At 34.5% G+C, this 25,461-nt stretch overlaps 3 protein-coding genes across 3 annotated transcripts in view; 1 reads left to right on the top strand and 2 right to left on the bottom strand.

Annotated features, from left to right (window-relative positions):
* LOC136419604 (uncharacterized) overlaps window positions 1-25,461 on the top strand; it is a 61,407-nt gene that overhangs the window by 14,842 nt on the left and 21,104 nt on the right. The gene's annotated exons all lie outside the window — the stretch shown is intronic.
* LOC136419600 (orexin receptor type 2-like) overlaps window positions 1-25,461 on the bottom strand; it is a 47,696-nt gene that overhangs the window by 9,699 nt on the left and 12,536 nt on the right. Inside the window, exon 2 of the mRNA XM_066406061.1 lies at window positions 21,673-21,867. Coding sequence (XP_066262158.1) covers window positions 21,673-21,860 — 188 coding nt within the window. The 5' untranslated portion in view covers window positions 21,861-21,867. The remainder of the gene's footprint in view (window positions 1-21,672; window positions 21,868-25,461) is intronic.
* Window positions 3,400-25,461, bottom strand: part of LOC136419603 (uncharacterized) — a 69,929-nt gene continuing 47,867 nt past the window's right edge. Inside the window, exon 3 of the mRNA XM_066406073.1 lies at window positions 3,400-3,413. The gene's annotated coding sequence lies outside the window, so the exon portion shown is untranslated. The remainder of the gene's footprint in view (window positions 3,414-25,461) is intronic.

Here is a 25,461-nt window from a genome sequence, read left to right on the forward strand (position 1 = left end):
CTTTCGATAACCAGTGGACTGCGTTGAAAACCAAGCTCGGTTCAAAGCTGCCCTTGATGGTTTCTATCTAAAAATATTATATACCAAACGCATTGTATATTAATTATTTTCGATTAACAGAAGTCTACGAAGCCATTGATGTACAAAAACTATTCAAGTGTTTTGGAATACGTATTTCCTCCAAAAATAAGGTTGTTCGTTCGATTAAATATATTTGAACAGAGGAAACGAAGGCAAACAGTTCCAGTAAGTTCAAACACCACAACTCATTATATGGGATGACAACAAAATCCCTACTCGGTTATTGAACTGAGAAAACAGAGATTGAGTTTAGCATCTCGGCATTTTCTGCTGTAAGATGTTTGTCATCTGTTGGTGACAAATCTTCAATCTGAAACGTATTCAGATATTCAATTCTTTATTAAAACCTCTGGAGAACTTTGGCTTTATGGCTACACGGCAATGGCACGAAATAGATTAGAAGAGGTCGATGGCAAATCTAGACTCTTAATTAATTTCTAACAGTGTTCTTGGCAGACGCATAAGGCACGATTTCTAACACACCTATAGCGTGGGCACTACTTCTAACATTTTTGATGTTTATCAAAAACGCATGTTGCGATTGGGATAATATTTCTTTGCAGCATTTAGCACTAAATTTGTTTTCCAAATTTTGCTCATTGAGTTTGCCGCCGTTGGTTAATCAAAGTTTGGCGGCGCTAATTACTGAGATATTAATTGTAATCAAATTTGACAGCCAAATTATTAAAGTGAGTATCCAATTTATGATCTCGGGATAACTTATAATTCAGACAAACTAATTTGGCATTTTGGGGTTGTACAATATTAAAAATTACCCAAACAACAACTCTGAGGGGATATAACACAACAATGCATAAACTAACAAATTTAAAAGATGAGGTTTGAAAGTTTATGTCAAAAACAATGTTCAATTATTTACAAATATTAATCATCGCATTTAACAATATCTCAAAGCTGCAAAATTAATGCCTTCACACATTTTGATGGATGAAAGTCAAGCCCATCTTGTTATGAAGAAGGGGTGATACGAATATTAATCTATTTTAATTATTCCTCTCATGAACAACGAGTCTAAAGTCCAGAGAAAAGTTGTTTACGAACTTGTTACTTCACTCATTATTATTTGGTGGACTAAGGGCGGGGGTATACCCCATGCAGTTTAAAAACAGCTATTTCTTCTAATAACTTTGCAGGTAAAAAAGTAATATCCCTGGTGATGGATATGTTTTTGAATATACCCTAAACATATTTCATTCTGAGTGGTTGTGATGATGACCGGTATAATGTCCAGTTGATGGTCAGTGCTATACCGGATAATAGCAGGTAATACCGGTATAGTACTATCTACTGATTACGTGAAAAACGTCTGCATTTCTTATGAAACTTGAAAAAACCTCTCACATATTGACGATATTAATCTATTGAGAAGTTTCTGCTTGAGCGTCAAATTTACGTTTGTCCGGATAATGATCGAACTAATATCATGGAAAATTACATCTATAAAGAGGCGTGCGTCGATCTTACTAGCAGGAATTCAGTTTCTGCAAGGAATACGGCCACATTCAAAGATATTGCCAATATTGCTGTAGCTAATTAGCCATAGTATCATTCGTCGTGAATAGAACGGAATGAGATGGCAGTCTTGTTTGCCCTGTATTTCATTGCTTGCACTAATTTAATAGAAACGAATACAGACTCTAATATGAGGAATCGGATAATTAAATAAATCCCCAATTATTATTTAACAATTTTAGGAGATATAAACTGATTTATCCCACAGCTTATATATCTTGTTCACTTCTTATTTGGAGCGTGATTGTCAGTGGAACTTTAATTTTTGCTTTGCCTATCTCTAGCTTGTACATATCAAAATGATACAAAAAATGTAAAGACAGTTTTCCACAGCAGACCGCTTAGCAAGTAATGAAAACAAAAGGGTTATATTTAATATATGTATATAATTATATATAATGTATATGATAAATAAGCATATATACAGTCCAAGATAAGGAAATTCAGCTCGAGGATCTCGTAAATGGCAAGAGATGCAGACTTGGTAAAATGGGAAAAAAATGCGCATTGAAAAGAATAGTTTCACGATGCAACGAGTGTGACTTAAAATCGAGAAATTATTTTTAAATTTTGTCACCCTGTATCTCACTTATCATTAACATTTAGATATATATTAGATATATAGGTGGATTAGGATATATCTTAATATTTTTACTTTAGGGTTCAGTTCTGCATCATTAATTATAAACATGCTCCATAGTAAATGTTGCTCAGAACTACCGTAGGATAAGGAGATATTTATGCGCAGCATGAAGTCTGATGGAGCCAATAAGCAGAAACACGTGTCTCCGAGTTGAACAACATTTCATTTCCATTTCTTTTTCAATGCCCTATTGTGCGGACATATGTCACGAACTTTTCCTTCCAGTTATATTTATCCACGCGAAACTTTCCATGTTCTTAACATTCCTGGCTGAGAAAATCACAGCAGGTATCCATGGCGAAGCAGCCGTGCATTTCCTGAATTATCCCCGAAATTGGAAATATTTGTGATGTTAAATTATTGTGCCAGTCTTTCGGACCCACTTCGCAAACTTTCATGCGAATATAAGCCACGGATATATGAGAGCAGAAACTTTTTTGACGATTTTTTTGCTACTCATGTCAATGATTGACAGATCGTCGAAAGGTTGACAAAAGATTTTATGCCATCTGGAGATTAAATCTAAAGTCAAATTTGGCGGGCAATTTGAACCTTGATTGTACCAAATACCAATATATTTTTATTGATTAATCTTTTCAACTGAGAATTAAAAAAAGAACGTATTTAGTTAAGCTAGTAAGTGCTTTAATTTTAAAGAGAAATTGCACCGTAAATTGCAAATAATTACAGTCTATAATGGCTAATAATAATTGTAGTCGTGATGGAATTTACAGCAGAAGGAACATGAATGCGGGCTTTCGAATTTAAGTGCTTGTTCCTGTAGATATGTAAGGAGAAGCAATCATTCCTATAACTTGAACCCGAAATAGATAATTGCATGAGCACACATTTTTCAGCACACACCAACTCAGCACTTTTCCCTCATTTTGGCTCGGTTTGTGGATAATTGGGCACTATGCTTACAATGGATGCCAAACTGACGCCACAGCGCAATTCGTATCCCATTATTATCCATTGTCGGATACCGCGAAAATGTAACAAGTGAGTTTCAGGTTCTAGAAAATAAAGCGATGTTAATAATTAGGCCTTATGAACCATCTCACTGAAAAACATTATTTTGGCTTTTCAATAGCAATAACTGGTCTTGTCCGTAGTCCTGTATTTTTGAGGGTAGTACTGTCACAAAAAAAAAACACTTTGAAAATTGCTGACACAAAATTAGTCTTCAATCAACTACCTTTTAGTACCGTTTTGAAGTTTAATAAAATTTCATGTTTTTAGACATGGTGCATCTTGTGCAACTTGCTGCTTTCTGATTGGGTCAAACCTATCGCGATATGCTATTATTCTCCAACGCACAGCTAGAGGATATCGCTAATTTTCTAGCCCTCATTCAGTACGTGTTATGCATAATTCCGTAGGCTGTCGGTGGGGAAAATATTACATTTATATTTTTGTTTTAGTTAAGTTTAGCTTTTGTGTTGTGATGTTTTTTGTTTCTCTACCTTTTGTATTATGGAGTGTCCCGTAACTGTCGTTCTTTTTGGGTTGGACGTAAAGCAAGCAAATAAGTAAATAAAAATATTGCGAACGGACAGAAAAGATCCGAACCTGAGTCACGTTTTTTCCATAAACGTTTAATTTGGCCATCGATTGTCTCACCCCCTGCATGTGCGTTTTGATGTGACATATACATATAACATGCAAATGAGACAAACAAATCAGCCCTGCTGTGTATGCTGTATGCTGTTGGCTCCAGAATCAAGTATTTGGAACACTAAGGGATAAACAATTTCGTGAACCACAATAGAAATATCCTGAAACGTGATTGATTGCAGGAAACTGATTTCCGATGTTGCTGAAAAGTTTACCAGTTTAATTTAGGTTTAACAAAATAAACTGTCCCGGGAGAACGTTCGAATGTATCCGTATTGTTCGTTTCTAAAGCGAACAGATTTCGAAAACTATTTCAGTGAATTAAGCGGCTCTCGAATGGTTTATGCATTATTTGTATTAAAGCTTTATTCTACACATTATTGTACTTTTGTTGCAAACTGGTGTTTATTTAGTTAGGAGTGTATTGACTATTTGTGGACGAAAATGTAAAGTATTGTGGCGGAAACTGACCGCTATAACGCCGTAATTGAAGTGTAGTCGTAGTTTTGATATGGATGATATGGAGCCCTCACGTCTTGGATTTCTCAGCGCTGCGTGCTTCAGGATATATACTTGACTTTTGGCGTCATAATAAGATACTTCTCGACCTTAGTGAATAATTTGTAATTATTTAATTCTGATATATTAAGAGTTATTGTTTACCATTGACTTAATTTTTAAGTAGGACACCAAATACACTGCGCGCCTTTTGAAGTAGATCATTCTAATTAGCCCAAAAATCAAAAACTCACCCTTTACTTTAAAAAAAAATTAATTACACCTTTGTAAGTTATGCAAGCGCCGGCACAAAGTAAATAAAATTACTCTAACATCGAAACTGTTGTGACAATATTAACAAAATTTAGACGAGCTTCTACAAAAATTTAATTAAGTAACTTGATGGGAACACAATTTTATTTTGCTGTACGGACTGCCCGCATCCTCCTTGGCATACTCAAAACTAATGCACGAATGAACTCTTGATCAATAACCTGGCATTCTTTTCTGAAGGCGTTAGCAAGCTCCTCAAAATTTTGTGGCTGATAATCTCGAGCATGAAACTGCCGTTGGAGACGGTCCCATACGTGTTCAATTAGATAGCAGTCTGGTGAGTGAGGTGGCCATGGCATCCGAGAAATGCCATAATGTTGAAGAGGCAAAGTTAAAATTTTTGCATGGTGAGGCCTGGCATTATTGTCTAAAAAGATGAAATGAGGTACAAATTCCCGTGCAAAAGGAATAATAGTGATATTAATAACCATGTCGTGGTATCGTTAAGCAGTTATGGTGACTTGATTTAGGATGAAAAGTTCGGTGCGTGACTCTAAAGAGATTCCATCCCATACGGTTACCGAGCCACCGCCAAAGGCAACACTGGGAGCCATTTAACGTCCGTGATATCTCATACCACGTTTTTGCCACGTAAAAATACAACTGTCCGAGTGATATAATGCGGACTTGGACGCGTTTGTAAACAAACAGTTCCTACATTCAGTTACAGTCCAGTTACTATGATTGTTGGTCTATGCTCTACGGGCAACATGACGCTCCCTATTTAAGAGGGGATATCGACCACAAATTCTTGAGCTAAGACCAGCTTCATGCAGCCTTCTTCTAATCGTAAAATGGCTTACATGAACCCTAGTGTTTGCCCGAATTCTGGATGCAGAGAATATTCGGTTTCATCTGGCAGTGGTAATAACAAAGTAGTTCTGTCTCCTGCTGGTAGCTCGCTGTCTACCACCTCCATATCGTATTTTAGCACTGTCGCTTTGCAAGTAATAATTTTATGCGCGACTAATCACACATCATCAGACATTATACAGGGTAGTCAATTTATCTTGAGACACTCCAAATTCTCAACAACGATGCATTTTTTAATCAAACGTTTAATTTATGGTTATTCAGCGTTAAAGGGGTGACAAAATAGCAATTTTGATTTTTTATTCAAACAGTGCTTTCTAGATTATTTGAAGGTGACCTCAATTTTTTTAAATGAAAATGTATTGTTTTAATTATAAGTTTATATACTTCTGGCAAAGACAAATAACTTTTAGCTGAAACATTTTTTATGCAAGCACAAGTTTAACAGATGTTAGATGAAATATCTAAAATTTACGTTTTCATTTTTTTGATTTTATCAATAAAACAAAACGAACAATAGCAAAACGTTTATTACATAAAGTGTTTAAAAATATTACCCTCAACTTCAATACACTTGTCAATTCACCTTCTGAAGGATTCACTACATTCCAAAAGAGTTTGTCCACTGATATCGCCACAAGCATTCGCAATGCGTTCCTTCATATTTTCCGGTGTAGTTGGAATTTTCTGATAAACTTAATCTTTTAGATAACCCTATAAAAAAAAAGTCAAGAAGCGTTAGAGCGGGTGACCTAGCAGGCCAGGAAACAGGATCACCTCTACCAATCCATCGATCAGCAAAAACCTGTGCTTCATGGAAAATTTTGGCATTATCGGCAGGGCAGTCATCATTTTGATACCACATGTTTAGTCTTTGTTCAAGTGTCTCATCTTCAAATACAGCTGGCAGATGTTGGTCCAGAAATTCTTGATGTTCCGTCAATAAAATATGGACCAATCAATCAATTTATCTCCGATAACTCCATGTCGTACATTTATCGATTAAGGACGCTGATTTTCTATTTCTCTCAATTAGAGTGGATTTTCAATGTTCCAATAATACATATTATGACGATTTACCTGTCCACGATTTGTAAAACTGGATTCGTTAGAAAATAAGACATTTAGGAAAAATGTTTGATAAATTTAAATTTTATTACGTGCTCATTGAGAAAATATCACTCGATTTTGAAAATCATTGCCATGAAGTTCTTGATGTAAAGAAAAGTGATACTGGTGAAATTTATGTTGCTTCAATATTATTACAATACCGTTTTTAAAAATTCCAGAGTCTCGAGAAAGTTTACGGGTGGAATTATGACAGTCGGTAGCAACTGCCGCTAATACTGCAACTTGCAACTTCATTATCCACACCAGTAACCATACGTTGTCCTAGTTTTTTTTTGGGGCTGCACACTTCCTCTTTCTTTGAACCCTTTTTCAACACGATGAAAGGACGCATGTGATATAGCATTTCTATCGAGAAAACGTCCAGCTTACGATGCCAGAGCATCCGCAATATTTTTACTGCATTCACCCTATAGAAATACTATCTCAACTTTTTCTGCGATAGAAAGACGTTCCGTATTTGCAACAAGATAAGAATAGCCACCGAACTGAAACTCCGTATAAATTGTAATCTTAAAAAAATTGTCTTAATATTGTAAAAACTTATACCAACTCAAAAAATGTAAATAAACTTCGATCGGCTCTTTATCAACATTCACAGTAAAAAATAATTATAACTGAAAACATGTTTAAATTTGTTTTTGGTAACACTCAAACTTGTTTAACCTGCGCTTGCATAAAAAAATGTTTCAAGTAAAAGTTATTTGTCTCTATCAGAAGTATATGAATTTGTATTATAATAAAGCGATACATTGCCATTTAAAAAAATAGAGGTCACCTTTAAATAACCTGGAAAACGCAGTTTAAATAAAACATCAAAATTACTATTTTGTTTCTCCTTTAACAATGAATAAATCTAAATTGAACAATTGATTCAAAAAAGCGAAGTGTTGGGAATTTAGAGCATCTCAAGATAAATTGACCACCTTGTACATTTGGGATTGCTGTGTGAGATTTCCATTTTGCAAGATTGCAACAATATCAAGATCTTCCGGAGAATATCTTCGTTGTGGCATTTTTCGATGTTAATTTTAGTAATAAACTGAATAAAATGAGTTTAAAATTCCGAAACCCTTCTAAGAAAAAAAATTCTGAAAATAAAAATGTTAACAAATTCTGAAAAAATGTAATGTCGTTTATTTTTAACCTGCCCAAACGATAATTTTACAATTCAGATCGTTTAGAATCGCTAAGATGTTCAAATATTGTCGCTGGTCCATAAAAGACAATCAAAATATATTTTAAATATCTTCAACATGAGAAATTTAAATTATCCATTTCAAAAGACGCGCAGTGTATTTAATGGATTTTAATGGGATGCTTTTGAATAGACTAAATCATTTTATCCACGGCGGACTTTCTGAAAATAAATATTCAGCTTCAAGTCACATGAGAAATTATCAAGAACCTACAGAAAAATGTCATTTTTCTGTACTTCCGGACTCCTAATGAAATATAATATACCTGTAGACGACCAAAAAGTAAAAAAACCGTAGAAAAATGAAATGTTCTACCTTCACCTATCTTGTGGCAAATTAAGTGGTGTTTAATATTCATAGAAAATAAAGTTATGATACACTGTAGAGCGTGCTCCTTAGCAGCTTGAACGTGTCCTAATTTTTGCAAGTGGGCATTGAGAAATATATTCAAAAACCTCCCTTGGAAATATTAATTTCACATCGAAATATCTGATATTGATTCGGGTGCTGAATATTATGTGTCTACATTAGTTTGCATTGTTAGTCTATTCGAATTTAAATCCATGGTCCATTCGAACGTAATTAGTAGTTTGTTAAAATATTATCTACATGAGAAACGTTGATTTAAACGCTAATGAAATATTATACAGCCAGTTAATTCAGCTCAGTTTCTATCCACGCTTTTTCAAGCTCCCACACAGAGGGGCAAGACTGAGAATTTCTGGCCGAAATGTTTTATCCCTTAGATATAGAACAGAAACTTTCAGTGACGTAAAACAGGTTGTATATTACTTTTAATGCCTTGGCAGTAAACTAATACTTTTACTACGCAGATATTAAAAGTCATAATTTACAGCCTATTTTTTTAAAAAGGTGTACTAGCACATGTGACACCGATAGGGTGTTTAAAGTATTAAGGTGTCCCCATATCTCTTCAAGGAAGTCCTCTCAGGACCATAATCAGAATAATGTACAAATATTACATGCAATATTCCACTTTATATTTTTTCACGTGGTGGTATATTGATCCCCTGTCGAAATTATTGATAATATGATCCTCATAAGGTGTCCCAATGGTGAGGAGAATTGGCATTGTGAAGCTGGAACAGATCAAATTCCTTGAGGTATATCTGGATTCTAGGTTAAAGTGGCTATCTCATGCCGATCACCTAGCAGGTAGACAGATCAGGAATATGTATCCAATTAAAATCTTTTTCGTAGGGGCGATTTTTTTAAATGTTTATGGTGTTCACTTAGAACATTCAGAAAAACATTAAAAACATTTTTTTCTCATCGGATCATTGAGTTTTTAGCTTTTTTTAAATTAACCAACAATTTTGTATGTTTAATCTACAAATACAGAGTGTTTCTACAAGGTCTGTATGTGTTTCATTATAAAGAGATTTTTTCAAATCAAATTTAAACGACACAAGAAGGGTATTCTATATTATTGCAGTGTTTTCTGTCATTTTCTTCTGTTAGTCCTGTTCAGCTTTCGTCAAAATGGGTTAACTGGAAGAGTAGTTAATTCTAACTACGTAATGCAGCGATTATCAAATATATTTTACAGCCATGGGTTATATTTTAGTAATTTATGTGTAAAATGACCGAGCATGCCACAAACAAACCCGGGAGACCGCTCATTTAACTAATATTTTATTTAGATAAAATTCACATTATTAAATTTAGCCATGCTACATTGTAATATATATACTATAATACATACACTATAACGTATATAGCATTAATTTTATGCATTGTGTAATATTGAAGGCGGATGTTTGTGGAAAATATTTTAATGGTGGCTTCTAGATAAGATATTGCGTTTTAAATTAGCTTTTGAGGAAGAAGTATTGGGTTGTCCATACAGTCATTGCGCATTTTTTCATTGAGTGAGTTTAGCTACTTTAAATTGTTGCTAGTTTCATTTAGATCTGCCAATTTTTTTTATGCAACTTGGATGTGATATTTTGCCACATCTACTCTATATCTCAGACCTAGTACCATCGGATTATCATCTGTTTCGATAACCGCAAAATGCCCTTAAAGGAAAAGCCTTCGCAAGTGATGAAGATGTAAAAACGTACTTGGGTCAATTTTTTCCGAAAAAGAATCTAATTTTTATGAGCGCCGAATCACGAAATTGTCCCAAAGATGAAGAAATGATACTGAAGAAAATGAGCAATACATAATTTAACAAAGCTATCACAGTAAATAAAGTATGCACCTGATACTCCAAATTCCAATTCCGTTAATTGAAAAAAAGCACATACCACACCGACTCCCAAATACTTGCAGTAAAACTCTATAGGTTATTTTTACCATTAAGATATCTGCACTAGTATAAAACACAGCCAGAAAAAGTATGGAAAAATTTATTAATCAGATTTTTGGCCGGGTTTAAAAAAATTTGTCCCTCTGTACAGAATGCTTATACGTTGGAAATTAATCTTTAAATTAACCAGGGAAATCTCACATTTTTGAAATGAAATAGTCAGTGAAGACTATAAAAAAAAGTTGGGGGAAGCAAAATAGCCAGAGACTTCGTAGAATGTAACTTCCTATTAACGTTATTAATCGCTTAATGGACTGACAGATTTTCTCTTGTGATTTTATGTCTTCAATATGTCTTTCAGGAGCCTTAACAATATATAAATTCTAGTTGCGAAAAGGGGCTTTTTGGAGAGCAAAAGCGATAGATATTATACTGTAGTCGCCAGATATTTCATTTATTAGTCTATTATGTGTTTTGCTGCAATTGTACTCGGACCTTTGTATGATCCATTCTATCATTACACCCCGAGGGCTGTTATGGTCACATGAACTTTTATTGTAATAAATAATTTTTCAGCTTTTCTGAACCGGCTGCCAATAAACAATATGAAATTTATTTTATATCAAAAGACAAATGGCATGCACAGCCTGATTGTTTTGCAAATAATTCTAAAACGATGACAGTCATATAGTAAAATGAAAAGGAGGAAAATATTTCTAAATTGTTTGTGGAATTCCATTTTTCGGAAACAAAGGGTCAGCAGTGCTCTACAAAAGAGTTAGGGATTATAAACGGTATCTGGCCCCATGGAAAATAACATCCTATAGTTTTTCTTTATCGTTTGATCCGTCTGCTGAGGTAGAATGCACGGAATTTTCCCAAAAGGAAAAATGTCTGCTTGTTTTTATTCAAATAAAATTAAACCTATCAGCATATTTACCCAACGGATTTAAGCCAAAGAAATCGAAGTCAAGAAGACTTTTTCCCATACCGACTTTTGACGCAAAATGACCTAAAATTACTTTCATTTAACCTTCCAGAGGCAAACTTCCTTATACTTTATTATAATATGTAATGAACGGCATTTTATGGGTGTTTTTATAACTTTTAGTAAGGTTTAGCTTTTCCTATTCCATACCCCTAACATGATATGAGTGAGCGCCAACTACCGTGGTGACGCCGAAGTGACCACATAGTCTAAAATGCCAGGCAACATATGGAAGTCCTCTCAATACAGTATGAAGAAGTTTTATGCTTGGCAGCGCTAATCATCTTCAAAAGTAAACTGATAAGAGTACTTAGGAACTTTACAACATCCTGCCATTAAGCGAAAACCGCAGATTTCCGGTAACTCTATATGAAAGTTTACGAGACCGCAACAGGTGGAGTTCTGGTTGAATCCTGTTTAATGTGGGCACTCGCAAGTTTTTGCTGAGATGAAATGTATCGGGATAATTTCGTACCAGTGGGTAGGGGTTGTTGGAACGGTGGAATTGCAGTTTATTTTAAACTAATTGAAAACAGCGTTCACTCTTTACCAAGGGCCCAGACGAAAACACTCTTGCGGAGGTTTCGTTTCGTCACCGTGTTTAGAATAACATTAAAATCGAAACTCAGTTTTAGTTGTAAAGGAAAACTGTGTAATGTGAATGTAATGCAATCATTCAGACGAATGAAGGACGTGAATTTTCTAATTTCATTTTAAAAGTGCTTTTACCTTATGAACTCCAATATCTCGATTATTTGCTGATAATTTGTATGCCTTTCTTTTGGCGATCCTTTGTTAACAAAGTTGAGGTATACCGCTGGACTTAAGTACCCCATTTCAGAGATTTTTTTTTAACTTGTGCAATAAAGGGATTTGATCAAAAGTGCATAATTCTTCTTGGCACTGATTTAGTGAACTTGGAGTATTTGCCAATTAACTTAAGCACCATCGTATTCCAGTTTTCCTCGTTTTAAAAAATGTGTTCCATTTCGAGCGCAGTTTCTAATTTGATTAATAACATTCGCTCGGTTACTTTGAGTTGCCTAACATCTTATACGGACATAATTAAGTAAATTATTATTTCTTGCTAAAGAATGCACTGGATTTTTTAGACGGTATATAGCATAAAAATATAGGTCAAGTTACTTTCCCATGAGAATGTGGCAATTTTCACGCTTGAATTGGAAGATTTGTCTTAGATTGTTCCCGTGCAGTTTCAGCCAGTAGCTACTCCAAAGGGGGGCACCAAGAGTGAGTACTCCCCCTTGAGATTTCATAATGTATATTGATTTTCCTGTATAATACATATTCAAAGTGGTTACCGTGTGATGATCTTGCTTTGATATGGATGCCCCTTCTCCTAGAACACCTGTTGTGAATTCTCCATCGGTTTCACCATTATTAATTTCATAAATATCGTTTAAATTTATTGTTTCATTCAGATAATGGATGCACTTATTTACAGGAACTTGTAATAAAATTTATTTACCGTCATATATGTAACGTTGCCATTAGTTACTTCATTACAGGTCATTTTCCACTCTTATATCCTGGCGCCCTGGCCAATTTTAATTAAGTTGTTTTTAATTAACTGTCTAGTATTGTTCCTAACTTACTAAACATTACCCACAAGGTTTAGGGTTTATTCTTCCTCCGTTTGCTTTGTTCTCCAAAATACACCATTAGAGAGCTTTTTAAGAGCTCAAAATATTAGGTCTACCGGAAAATTCTGTCTGTTTACAAAGAGGAAGAAAATAACGCAGTTTTTAATATATTTAACAGTATTTACTGTACGATATAATTTCCATCATTGCTTATGACTTCTTTACTGTAGTTAATATCGACGGACACATGTGTATAACTAATTACAGTTATAAAGAGACACAGCCTATATGGCTCAAAAGAGCATGAGTATACTTGTTCAAACTTGAAACAAAATTATCGGACAAAACTTTTCGCTAGACCTAATATTTACCTTTTTGGCAAAAGATTAACGTTTAATTAGATCTATGGTGGTAGGCATCAAATAAAAACACATCAATATAGAATTATTCTTAAATAATAGACAGACCTCAGTAAAACAGTTCCCTTATTGCTTCCCGATCATAACGAACCTCTATACTATTAAATAAACTAAATAAAAAATAAACTATTTTTGATTAATTATTTTTCGAAATCGAATTTCGGGTTGTGATTTAAATTGGCGCATTGCATAGGATTTGCCAGGGGGTTTAGTGGCATCATGCGGTAATAGTCCGCTATCATATCTACGATTCGAATGATCGAACTTTTGGAAATTTCGGTAATTAAGAATCTTTAACGAACGTCGGTCATTAAGGCCGTTAAGCTTAGCAACACCCTCACAAATATGTATATTTATCAATCGATTTACTGCTGAACAGTATTATTTATGAAAGTTAGTTTGGGTTGGTGTACCCTGGGAATTGAATCAACAAAAAGTTGTTTATATTTTCAACGTTCCCCAGCTTTATTGCCCCGTCATCCTAAAGCTGTGAAACGTTGGCAATTTTAAACAACCGACTTTGTCTTTTTGTTGATGTAATTCTCGGGTTATGCTAAGCCAAATAAACACTCATAACATTTTTAAGGGATCGATAAGCAACATAATATCATTTATTTTTCGTTGTAGTGCATCTACATACAATTTGATTCTGCATTGCCTCTTCCGACGTATCTTCTGAAATTCTCCAATTTATTTAGCGAATCTCGTGCTGCCGTCGCCTTCGATTATCTTGATGTCGTTTTGCGTTAACTGATCCTTATAACGTTATTTGATGTTAACACAACAAAATATTTACTATTGTATATGTTGTATGCTAATGATAAATGTCCCTAATGAAGGTGCGAAATTAATCTAGTATAGATGTAGAAACAATTTTATCGTGATAGTTGATAAATGATTTCTCCAAAACCGAATCCGTTACCCAACACATACAAGAGAGGCCAAAATGATAAAATTAATGTGTTTCCCTAATTACTAATAATTACTGAAAACAAGGTACATATGAATATGTCTGTGATTTCGATATAATAAATCTCTTCCATTTTACTGCCCAAATCGTCCTAACATATACATATATAGCATGCGAATTGAAAATTGCGATAGTGACGTTTAATGTTTACAAAAAATTGGTTATTAAATTATCAAAACTCAACATTCTCAGTGCATTATCGTCAGTTAAGAGACTTACTAGCGAATTATGGACATGAATTTTCCTACCATGCACAGGGTCATTTACTGAATACTCTGAACACTCCCTTTTTCATGTTTCCCTGTGTGTAATAAAAAAACTGAAATAGTTATGTGATGAATGTCAAAACGCGACATCCTGAAGTGCTCCTTAAAAAATTACTCATTTTGATATAAAAGAACTTCAGATAAGACATTTACTTTTTTTGCAGTAGAACACCCCGTATGAATGTATGAGTTTACTAAGCGTTTTTCGAATATTCAAGTTAGAAAAAACTTTTTTTAAGGTTTTTTCGAATTATGAGCTGTTGAAAACTACTTTTTTTGTTTCGAAAAAACGTTATTATCTCTGAAATGAAGCACCAATGGATGATACACACATAACGAAATGCTGACTCGCGTACTAAAACGCGTCCTTGCTGCCCATAGCGTCATGCGGCCTAAATTTTTACGTTACTGTAACTTAAATGGTCTAGAAATCAATATTTTTGTCTAACTCGGGACGGTTATGACTACTTAACTGTACTACGAGCAGTGGAATTATGACCTCTATAATCATACTGCCATGGTTATTGTTTCTTAAGGTTAGTAGATGCTGTCAAATTTAATTGTTTTTTAGTTATAATTGTTCAAACTGAACAAAAAAAACACAATGTGGGATACACGTTTCACAAAGCCATTAGTGCCCTTACTTATCTGCAACATGTAGCTTCCTTCCTTGTGTTGCAAACTTGGATTCATGCGCCAATATGTTCTCTTATGAAACTTGTAACTTAATGTACTATTTACAAATTTCCGTAACGAATCGATAATTAATCTTGTTTCTATGAACTTGGTGACCTAGTTTTGGTAGTTGTATATTTACATGGGTGCATACTGCTAATACACAAGTGGTAAAAGATATTAAAAGATACCGGAATGTATTATGGCTACTTGCACGAGAACAGACGAAAAAGACGGATATGAAAGCAGTATAATGATCATAGAAAACACATTTGTAAAAATTGGTTATTTTAACTGCTTCCGTTTAATTTCGAAAAAAAACACTTATTTATTTTATTCAAATTTGATACAGCTTTGAATCAAATGATTCTCATCATATATGCTCAATTTTAGAGCTTCATCACCATGTATTTCAGTAATAAACTGTACCTATATTTAAAGGAACTGTTCGTATTTCCTTATGTAGGTCTTGCTCTAAACTCCTCTGAGCAGCACTTTATAACACTCAGTATATGGTAAATAGATTTAGGCCGAATAAGTAAATCTGGCATCCGCACCAGTGCGGGAACGTGGCTGACTTTGATCTATCTTCGAATTTAAAAACGGGCCATTGCAATTCGGAACTCGAGCCACCCTGCATTTATATGTATTTAAGTCACGTTACTTAGCTGGTAGATGATCACGTTTCTGACCCTTAATGGACCCTCATGAACGCATGACTTAATTGCACAACTTACCCAAATATAGAAATTTTGCCTACTTATAGGAAGGGTAAATGGAAAGTAATGGTAGTGATATGAGTGTCACTCCGGGCTCTTAAAAGATTGTTATTCGCAGTAATGGGAAAAGTGAGCTTTGTAAAGATGAGGATCGCTTGCGGAATATATTAAGGAAAATGGATGGATTTCCTAGAGAGCAATAAAAACTTCTCCTTTTTAAAACGGTTCAGAGTGTTATGCATCCTTCTAATGAGAAAAAAAGTGAAATGGGATATCCAGAAATAGCTACTGTTCCCGTCATGAACCCATAGACACCTTGTTAATATTGACATACTCCGGAGTGCTCCCGGGGCTTAGAGAAATTCATAATTCGGATAGCGTGTCGTGGACTTGCTGTATGCATATCAAGCATAAGGGGCATGCTTACAACTTTTCACCGTGACCGCACAAACTCAAATCGAGTGTGTGTTGAAGCGTATTGAAGATATCTAAAGGTTGATTGATTTTCATTAAACATCCCGTTTTCATCCCATATCCATTCCGTACTCATTACACACAATTTGATACCATGCAATTGATAGGGCTGTATGTAAACGGAACGGAGAAATATGCACACGCTCGCAACTAGATGCCGTATACACAGGTATATACATTTGTTTGTACAGTAATTTATGGGACGCTTACGAAACGAATGTGGAACGGGTTTAAAAATAGCTCAATTTTAAAATTGTTTTTTTTTTGTAAATAAATTGCGAACAAAAAAATGGGTTAAAATAATATTTCGGCATTTTCATGATGTTCCATCTCAGGAAAGACTTGGCCTGGATTCATCAACTAAGGAGGGCCTCTAAGGCCGTTTTCTCTACAGTTCGCAAGCCAATCTGTAATTAAACCAATTTTTTTAATGCAAACCAGGGCAAGGAAAAATACGCTGCAAAACTGTAATATACCAACCCACTACATTCAATAAGAGTCTCGCGGACGAAGCGAACAAACACGCGTTTGCTTTCGGCCATGGCGACTAGCGGTACATCAAGGGATATTCATTCGCTCAAGGCTTCGCTCGAGGAAGAGAGCCGTTTGTTCGCCGACCAATATTCAGGTTTTATATGTAACGTAAAGATCATGGATGTCTTTGGACGATGTGATTTTTATAAAAATAAAATAAAAAAGCATTGTTTGTCTGGACAGCATGTACACAACCAGCTCTAGGACGAAATAAAGAAACGCATATGTTCGTTACTTTTATCAATCAGTGTGGACACCGGCGCACGAGAGAATACGTGCGGAAACGCATGCGGAAAAAAAAATTTAGGTCGCGTTCGTTGGGTTTCGCGCGCCTCTAAGGAGCGCAAGAAAATCTACTGTGACGTGTTTCACTGTCTTTTTTGGCATTAGCAATTTATCAGGAATATCCTCATGTCCTTATTTGTCGTGTGCACTACATGTATTTGGTTATGTGCAGGTATCACGTATACCACAAACATTCTCGACCTAGAGCAGGTATCTTGCGTTTACATCTAAAGCATCTCATTACCTCTATTACTTTCATCTGGTTTAATTATTATTGTTAACACTCCTTTAACTTCTTGAAATAAATTCAATTAGCAGCGCAGTAATAAATTTTAAGATGAGCTCAAAATGGGTTTCTAACAGTTTCAAAGAGATGCAAATAATACCTCATTGCGACTTAAAATTTCTAGTTTCAAAGGTAGTTAGCTTTATGAATGTCGGGAATTCGTTAATTAGTTTAATATTAGATGCTAAAAGGTTGAAGAAGGTTAAGTAGGCTTTTGTATAAAATTGATTTAGGCAAACTTATCCAGAATCTTTCGCTTCCCAATTATGAGAGACATTATAAGCAGAAGAGAAATTTTATTTAGGTATCAAATTTGTCTAATATCTTGAATTCCTTGGTGTGTGATGCATTTTTTTCAAGCAGATCTTGCGTAGATTCAGGTACTCACAGGCTGTAAGGATACGCTTCCGAGCGGCGTTCTTGCATACTCTTATAACGTCACGGAGTGTACGCGATAAATAAAATATTATAAACATTATTTTCTTGATAATGAATAATTGACAATTAACTAGTTAAAAACTCCCTTTTGCACAAGATGTTAAAAAAGAAAATGTATAAAAAAAATTTTAAATACTTATCTGTATATTGACTTTTAAAGAATTTTGAATTTAAGAAACCTCTGATATTCAACGAACAACAGATTTAATTGCAGCAAAAATTGAAAATTCGCCCGCTGCGCCTAAGGTGCCAATCGAGAAAATCTGAATGCGACATTTCATGAAAAATGCAATCTTTCCATTACTCAAGGTTTACAAAAGAATTACAAATATGTTCTATACGTTTGAGGCGGTTTGTTCATTTTTCTTATTATTTTGTTTGGAAATAACGCTTCACACACAAATAGAATTGTTGGAACGATGAAATTGCACATTATTCTCGGTTAAAATTAACTGAGAATAACAGGCACCCTTTACTAAGAACTCGACTGAAAATCCCGACGACGAAACCAAAGTTAACCGGACTAAAGTGTACGAATTGCAAGTGTGTTAAATATATGAAACAACTCAAAAACTTAACTCCTCGCCTCAATCACTGTGAAATGATTTGAGTCATGTCCTTCCTCAGCGAAGGTTGATTTGAGGCAAGTAATTGGAACATGCTACTTAAGTTAACCTGAATTTTGTTAAATATTATGATCTCGATTGGTAGTTAACCTAAGTGGCGTTTGTGCGTGTTGACCGATGTCCGAGATTAACTTTGGACCATGATATATCACTGGGATTGCCTTTGGAAAATCTTCTAGTGCCAAACCGATTAAATCACGCAACAGTTGTTAGGCTTACCGAGTCCGACTTTCAACGGTTCAAAGGTCAACATTTATTATTTACGTCTGTGCTAAATCTAAGAAATTGAGATCTTTTTATAAAAATAAAATGTAGCTTGGTGAACCAGGAATAATCGAAAACAAATAAGTTGATGGCACTTTGTTTGTGAGGAGGAAGACGCATTTGCTCAATCTTGATTTATGGCGAGGGTTAAATCTACCAGAGGCCACATGTCGTGAGTTCAAGGTTGAAATATCCAATATCTAAATCTTAAATTGCACGAATTTATATCGCGTGGGTCACCGATATATTGATTTTACAGTTCGGTTTCTATCGGTATTTCGAGTATTCTTTCAAAATCAAACGAAAATAGAGAATGTAGTGGATTTAGCAACAAATAACTTACATATGTAGGTACTCGTTTTTTTTTGGATGCTTTAGTGCTGAATTAAAACATCTCGTTTGCAGTACTTTTTTCGGGTCATCTTTGATAGATATCGCACAACAAAAATAATTGTTGACTTGTCATCAGGATTTCAGGAAATATTGTAAAGCGATATTTTCACATGAGTTGTAACGTTAAACGTACTATACCGGACGATCTTTCGGCCATTGTATCGATGGTGAAAAAACTACCGAGCGAACTGTATAAGTACGTTTAGTAGCTACACCGTTACAACGTCAGCAAAATGCTGAAATATATGTAAATTGACACCTGAGAGAACAACGCCACTGCTCTCACGACGCCTCTGGATCTTTAAGTCAAAGAAGTGCCGTAACGCCCATAGTCGGGATGTTGCATGTGTTTCACAGTAGTTAAGCTTTGAAAACAGAATTTTTAAGACAAAGAATAAGTTTTTTAAGATAAAGAAAATCAGAATGTTTCCGGTCGATAGCTCATTGACGTTCTATTTTCGTCAGTTCCGCAGTTTTCCTTTGGCCACCTCAAATGGGCACGTGGAACGTGCTGGTGATGAAAGTCATCGAAAAAGAAGAAAAATGAAATCCAGTAGCAGTCAAAGTTTTACTGATATAACCTGAACGAAAATTTGAGCGCGACTGGTAATTCCCTTCAGTGAAGTTTCATTTTCGTAACTGGATTATGTCCGTTATACGGGGTGCCCGTTTCGGGGCTCGAGCATGAGGATCGTTGTAACCGTAAGAGATAGGAGGTCGATTAAATTAGGGCAGTGTTGCGTTATTAAAGCGAGAAAGCATCACTCGAACGTGCAGTGTGGTGATTCATACTGAACCAAGGTACTCATGGCTATGAGAAATTAAGGGCAGCGGCATAAGGGAATTTGACTGCCCTCAACATCTCAGAGGAAAATCGTTACAGGGCTGTAGAAAAGTGTTTCTTAAAAAGCGACTCAATTGGATTTTCTTAACGTAACGCAATTGCCAATTATATACAGGGTAACAATTGGAAAACAATGACTATATCAAAAATACCTCGATAAGCGAGTTCGAGAACTACTTCTTGCTCTAGCAAACATTGCAAGTAATCACAAAATACTTCCATTAAATTCACGAATTTTATATGTACGTTGTTAAGAATCTTGTGATTGGCTTCGAGCAAAGTGCTGACGTGATTCACTATTACCGAAAGTACTTTAAATCGACTTCTAAACGAAACATGCATCAGGTGGCTAAGTTCTTCTGCTCTTCCGTCCTTTATCGTTGTTAATGCGCTTCAGTAAACAGAGTACAGGATCGGAATACAAACTGTTAACCTTAATGCATGTTACGAATTGGGATATCCATGTTAATGCAAGGAATGGTGGAGTAAACAACTATGTGGGAATGAGCTGAAAAGCAACATGAAAATGATTTAGTTTGCGATATTCGCCGAATAACATTTGGTTGGTGAAAAAAAATAAGTTAATGAAGGAATTAAAACATTTAATAGGGACTAAATCTGGTGGTTGCGGGGTCAGTGCTGAAAGCAGTTATTTCCACGACATATCCATCGATTTGGAAATTGTTATTGTTAATTTAGTAAAACTTCAAAGGCAAATCTCAAGTGTTTTGGTCATAATAACTAGATCAACTAAACAGCGCCCAACAATACCTGCCCACGCGTGTATTTTAAACCCTCTTTGGTAATGATGGGTTATTGTGGCGTGTGAATTTTGATTCGAATATTCATGACTATTATGTAGATTTGTAATTTCTCTCCGTGTAAACAAGGTGCATGCGTGAAAAGTGAAATGATGAAAATGGTCTTCTAAAAATCGATATTCTGATCCAGGAGAAAATTACCAAAAGTCATCCTAGGCTCAAGGTTTTAGCTCCTGAACTTTTTGAAAATGATTTAGATACAGTAAGTTACTTCGTGCAAATCATCTTACCGTGGTCGGAAGTATATTAAATTGCCAGGACATTTTTCGGGTACCGATTTCAGGTTCATTTTCAATACTGCCTCAAACACGATGTTATGCTCCGAGCGCTTGTTTTGCTATGGTTATGCTCACTTTGGGCCTAATCGTGACCTCCAACACTGCCCGGCAAAGAAAATTCGTTTCTCGAGCTTTTCGTTCAACATTGGCAAATATTTAGCGACATGGAATAATACGATTAGGAAATGTTCTTTGGTATGCGGCAGTTACCTTCGTAAAACAACAATATTAACAGCACATCAACTTGCTTATTAAATGAAAAGTTTCCAGCCGTTTTTCACAATAAATACCAGGACAAACAGACTGACAAGCACAGTAAAATTAAATATGCTCTAGAACTGGTAAACCTCACGTATAATTAAATGTTACGTATAATTAATTATTACGTATAATCTTTTTTTTATTGTCTAATTATCTAGTGGCCGCTATATGACGGCGCTGTTTTCTTAGGAAACCGTAGCTTTAAGAAACATGCTTTTGTCGTCGCATCAAGTTTCTGCACGTCTTCTTTTAGAAATCGCAACTAAGTTAAAATCACAAATGGCTAAACATATTTCGCACTTTAAGCACTTAAGTTAGGTTTAATTTGAGTGGGGTTAAAGGGCTCTTGCTCTTCAGTTCTTGCAATTGTACTTCAACATGAGGGAGCTCTACACGTACGTACTTACTTTTGCATATATCGATCCTTGACTACTATTATAATGAGCACTAGATTTGCCGCCAAAGCTGTTATGAATACGATCACATAAATTCCAATGACTGTGAATTGGTTCAGTTTCAGGGATCTATATATTTCTTCATCTGATAGCAGAGTTCCATTTATCTGGTTATATGTCGTATTGTTAGCGACCTCCATGATATATCTGAAACAAATTTAATTAATTGAATTAAAACACTGGCGGAAATTGCTTATAAACTTATTTTAAAGCTATTTAATAAAAGCGATAATAATAGGCGTGGACTATTTATAATAACTGATGCGTTCTAGCAACCAGTCTATTCTTTAATCGTATTTTTTTAGTTTATGTTAAAATTGTACCTTTTGAAGCTCAAAAATATGCTAAAACGGGCGTTGGAAAATTCTTTTACTGCCGAAGACATCCGAAAAAAACTGATAGGAAATCTATTTTTTTTTAATATATTTTACACAACCTTATCATCTCTTATTTTCAAAAACCGTTAGCACTTTATTATGACCTGTTTTCCTCTTCAATTTGTTTCCAATACTTTCTCAATTTCAAGGGCACCATAATAAATCATCCAGAAGTCTAGAGCTCCGTACAGGCAATTCTAACATGACTCACTGTTAATAAATGCTGTATTTGATGTTAAAATATTCATTAGTGTAACCTTGAACGGATTACCTTTTGAAGCTTAAGTTGCTGAACTAATTTAAAGAGATAAAAATTCAAATAAATTTTCTATGAACATTTTGTCACAACAGAGCAACTTCGAAAACTTGATTTCAGTTGACATTTCCGGATGAAAAGTGAATTAGCAATGAACTTTTTAACTGATTGTGTGGAGTGGAAAATTGTTAATAGCATGTCCATCATGCCTTTAGAAATATACGGCATTGTCGAGGACTTTAAAATTACTGGACAGAGAATTTAGAGTGGCAGAGCCTCTAGTCAAATATCGTCAGAAAAAAATAGAAAAACAAGGCATTTTTGTTAAATTTAGATACAAAAATAGGTGCAAAATATTGTTTTAGTACTTGGAAGGCTAAAGTAGTAACTTTGCTCCCTCTGGGGAGAGACGAAAGTGGGCCGTCTGGTCCCAAGGGAGTAAACAAATATTTGCTTTCTCTGACATGTTGAAAACCGAAGCAGTCTTCTGAAGCTGTCGAAACAATTTTTTTTCCTGCAGGGAAAGTGTTTTTCCTATAGGTCAAGTAAAAACCTCTATAGTACATTACAAAAAAGTGTGTAACATTAATCTATCCGGTTTGTGTAGCACATGCAGTTAATATCTTTCCACCTTTAGTGGCCAAATAACGCAGAAATTTTCAAACCGATAAATTCATAATGAAATTACAAAAAATAAACGAATAAACCTGAATTAAATGAATTCGGAAGATTCCACCAATTAAAAATTTATGAAAGAATTTGTCGAAAGTCGGTAGCTGAATAACATAAATATGTTAGAGAAATATTTGTATAAAGTCAGTACAGAATTTAATTTCTGCATATTCCTCGCTTGAACGTACATATAAGTATTTGTTTTGCGGATTACATGAAGAATTTGAAAACTCGACCAGTATTTATTTATTTAGGTTGAGTTTATTTTTATAGTATGAGCAACTGAAGTTTAAATTTAATTTATGAGTGCTAAATTCGTGTAATGTTTATCATTTATATAAAACTGTAGATAACTGCATATAACTAATGAAGCGTGGGAAAATATGTAAATAATTTTAGTTAAAAGTTATATGATTATACACTATTAAACTTTAAACTATTTAATGTACCGGATGGTGCCATTTTCAAGGACTTATGAGGTGTGAGCAAAATGGTAATTAATGAAATGTAATTGAACATTCTCGGTCCGATATTTCAGAAAAAAATTATAAAATCATCGTGTCACAGCTAGCTTGAGTCGTTTTTTAATACACAGGGCGTTTTCGGAAAGGCTTCCACTTGGATATGGCGCCGTATCTCACCATTATATATGGTAGAATCGAAAACAATGTTCAAACAATAATTTTTTAGGTATTTTTAACAGACGCCAAGACTAGTTCGGGTACTTCTTTTTAGTTTTCACTCAAAAGTTAAATTATTTGCAAATTTACGTGAAATTGGATGTAAAACATGGTAAGTACGCAAACGTAATGAGATTTTATATCCGATTTTATTACAGAACTAACAGACATATATTTCTTTTGACAGGTGATTAAGGCGTTTTAGTAATATTTAAATTTTGACTTAAAAATAAATTTATTATACAGTCCCTGCTCAAATTATTAGACTTAGTAGCAAAATTTACAATTTTATGCAATCAGGTTCAAAAATTAATATAAAATTAAATTGCTTTAACTTATTAACATAATTATTACAATTATTTAACATTTTAACGACAAACAAAAATAAACTTTCAATATTTTGTTAATCCGCCTTTCGACTTAATCAGTGCTGCAATCCTTCGAGGTACACTGTCTATGCAATTTTTAACTATTGTTAGCAGAGTTTCATTACAATTCCAACGGTATACCATTATTCTCTGAATTAAATTTGTTTTTGATGTTATTTTTTCTTTGGCTAATTCCTGTTTTAGGTGTTCCCATACATTTTCGATGAGGTTCATATTGGGTGAATTATCCAGCCAAAGCAACAAAGGTATTTGATGTTCTTCCAAAAAACTTTTTACAGATTTTGCTGTATGGCAGGGAGCTCCATTCTGCATGAACACTTTTCTGTCATTTCCAAACCATTCTTTCATTTAAGGAATTAGTCTGTCTTTCAAAATTATCTTATATTGGTCTTGTCGCATAATACCCTCAACAATTTGGTGCTGTCCCATGTCTTTTGAATTAATAACAGACCACACCATAACTGAAAGGAGATGTTTAACGGTTTGTTGAACACAGTCCAGTTTCTATTTTTCATGCGGTCTCCTTTTGGCAAATTGTACGCGATCATCGAGGATTTGAAACGTTGCCTCGCCACTAAAGCAAACCTTTAATAAAGTATTAAAATATTTATAAATAAAATAGGAAATGTTTTTGTATATTTACTATATGTCATTTTTCTAAAGTAAAATTCCTATGCAAAAAAGTACAAGATAGGCGCTTTTGTATCATTGCAAGCGTTAATTTTGGTTTTTTAATTGGTCTTCGACATTTAAATCCAAGTTCATATAAGTTACATCTGATGGTGCTAAGCCATACACACTGACACATGTTCAGCATTTTTATGCAATTTCCCACTGACCATATTTAGTGTAAGTTAGAAGAATGATAACGGCAGCTTTTGTCTCTACTGTTAGATCTTTGCGTTTATCCATTGAGAAAAAATATTCCACATTATGTAATTTGGCATCACTTTCACTAGGACTGTTCAAAAATGATAAATTATCACTGACACACACAAATAAACTATTTTTGTGTCTTAGTACCGTATTCAATGTAAAAATTCACAATTTACCACTACCAGTTAAACAATGGTTGCTTACTGTTTCGCCAAAAAAATTTATATTATCACAACTTTTCGCCTAAATTCGGAATACGTGTGGAATAACAATCAAACAACCCATGGACGCTACATCTAAATTAATAAAAAGCAATTTGCCTGAAAATTTTCAAAAAAATTTATATTGTCGGCGCGAGTCTAATAATTTGCTCAAGGACTATATACAGGGTCCGCGTTTGGGAGCTGACACCATCCGTATATGGAAAATTACAAATTTAACGTAGTATTTGTGAAGTTTGTACTTTTATTTTATGGAGAAACCTCGATATT

The sequence above is a fragment of the Euwallacea similis genome, chromosome 3 (genome assembly GCF_039881205.1).
Source record: "Euwallacea similis isolate ESF13 chromosome 3, ESF131.1, whole genome shotgun sequence".
Taxonomy (NCBI): Eukaryota; Metazoa; Arthropoda; class Insecta; order Coleoptera; family Curculionidae; genus Euwallacea; species Euwallacea similis.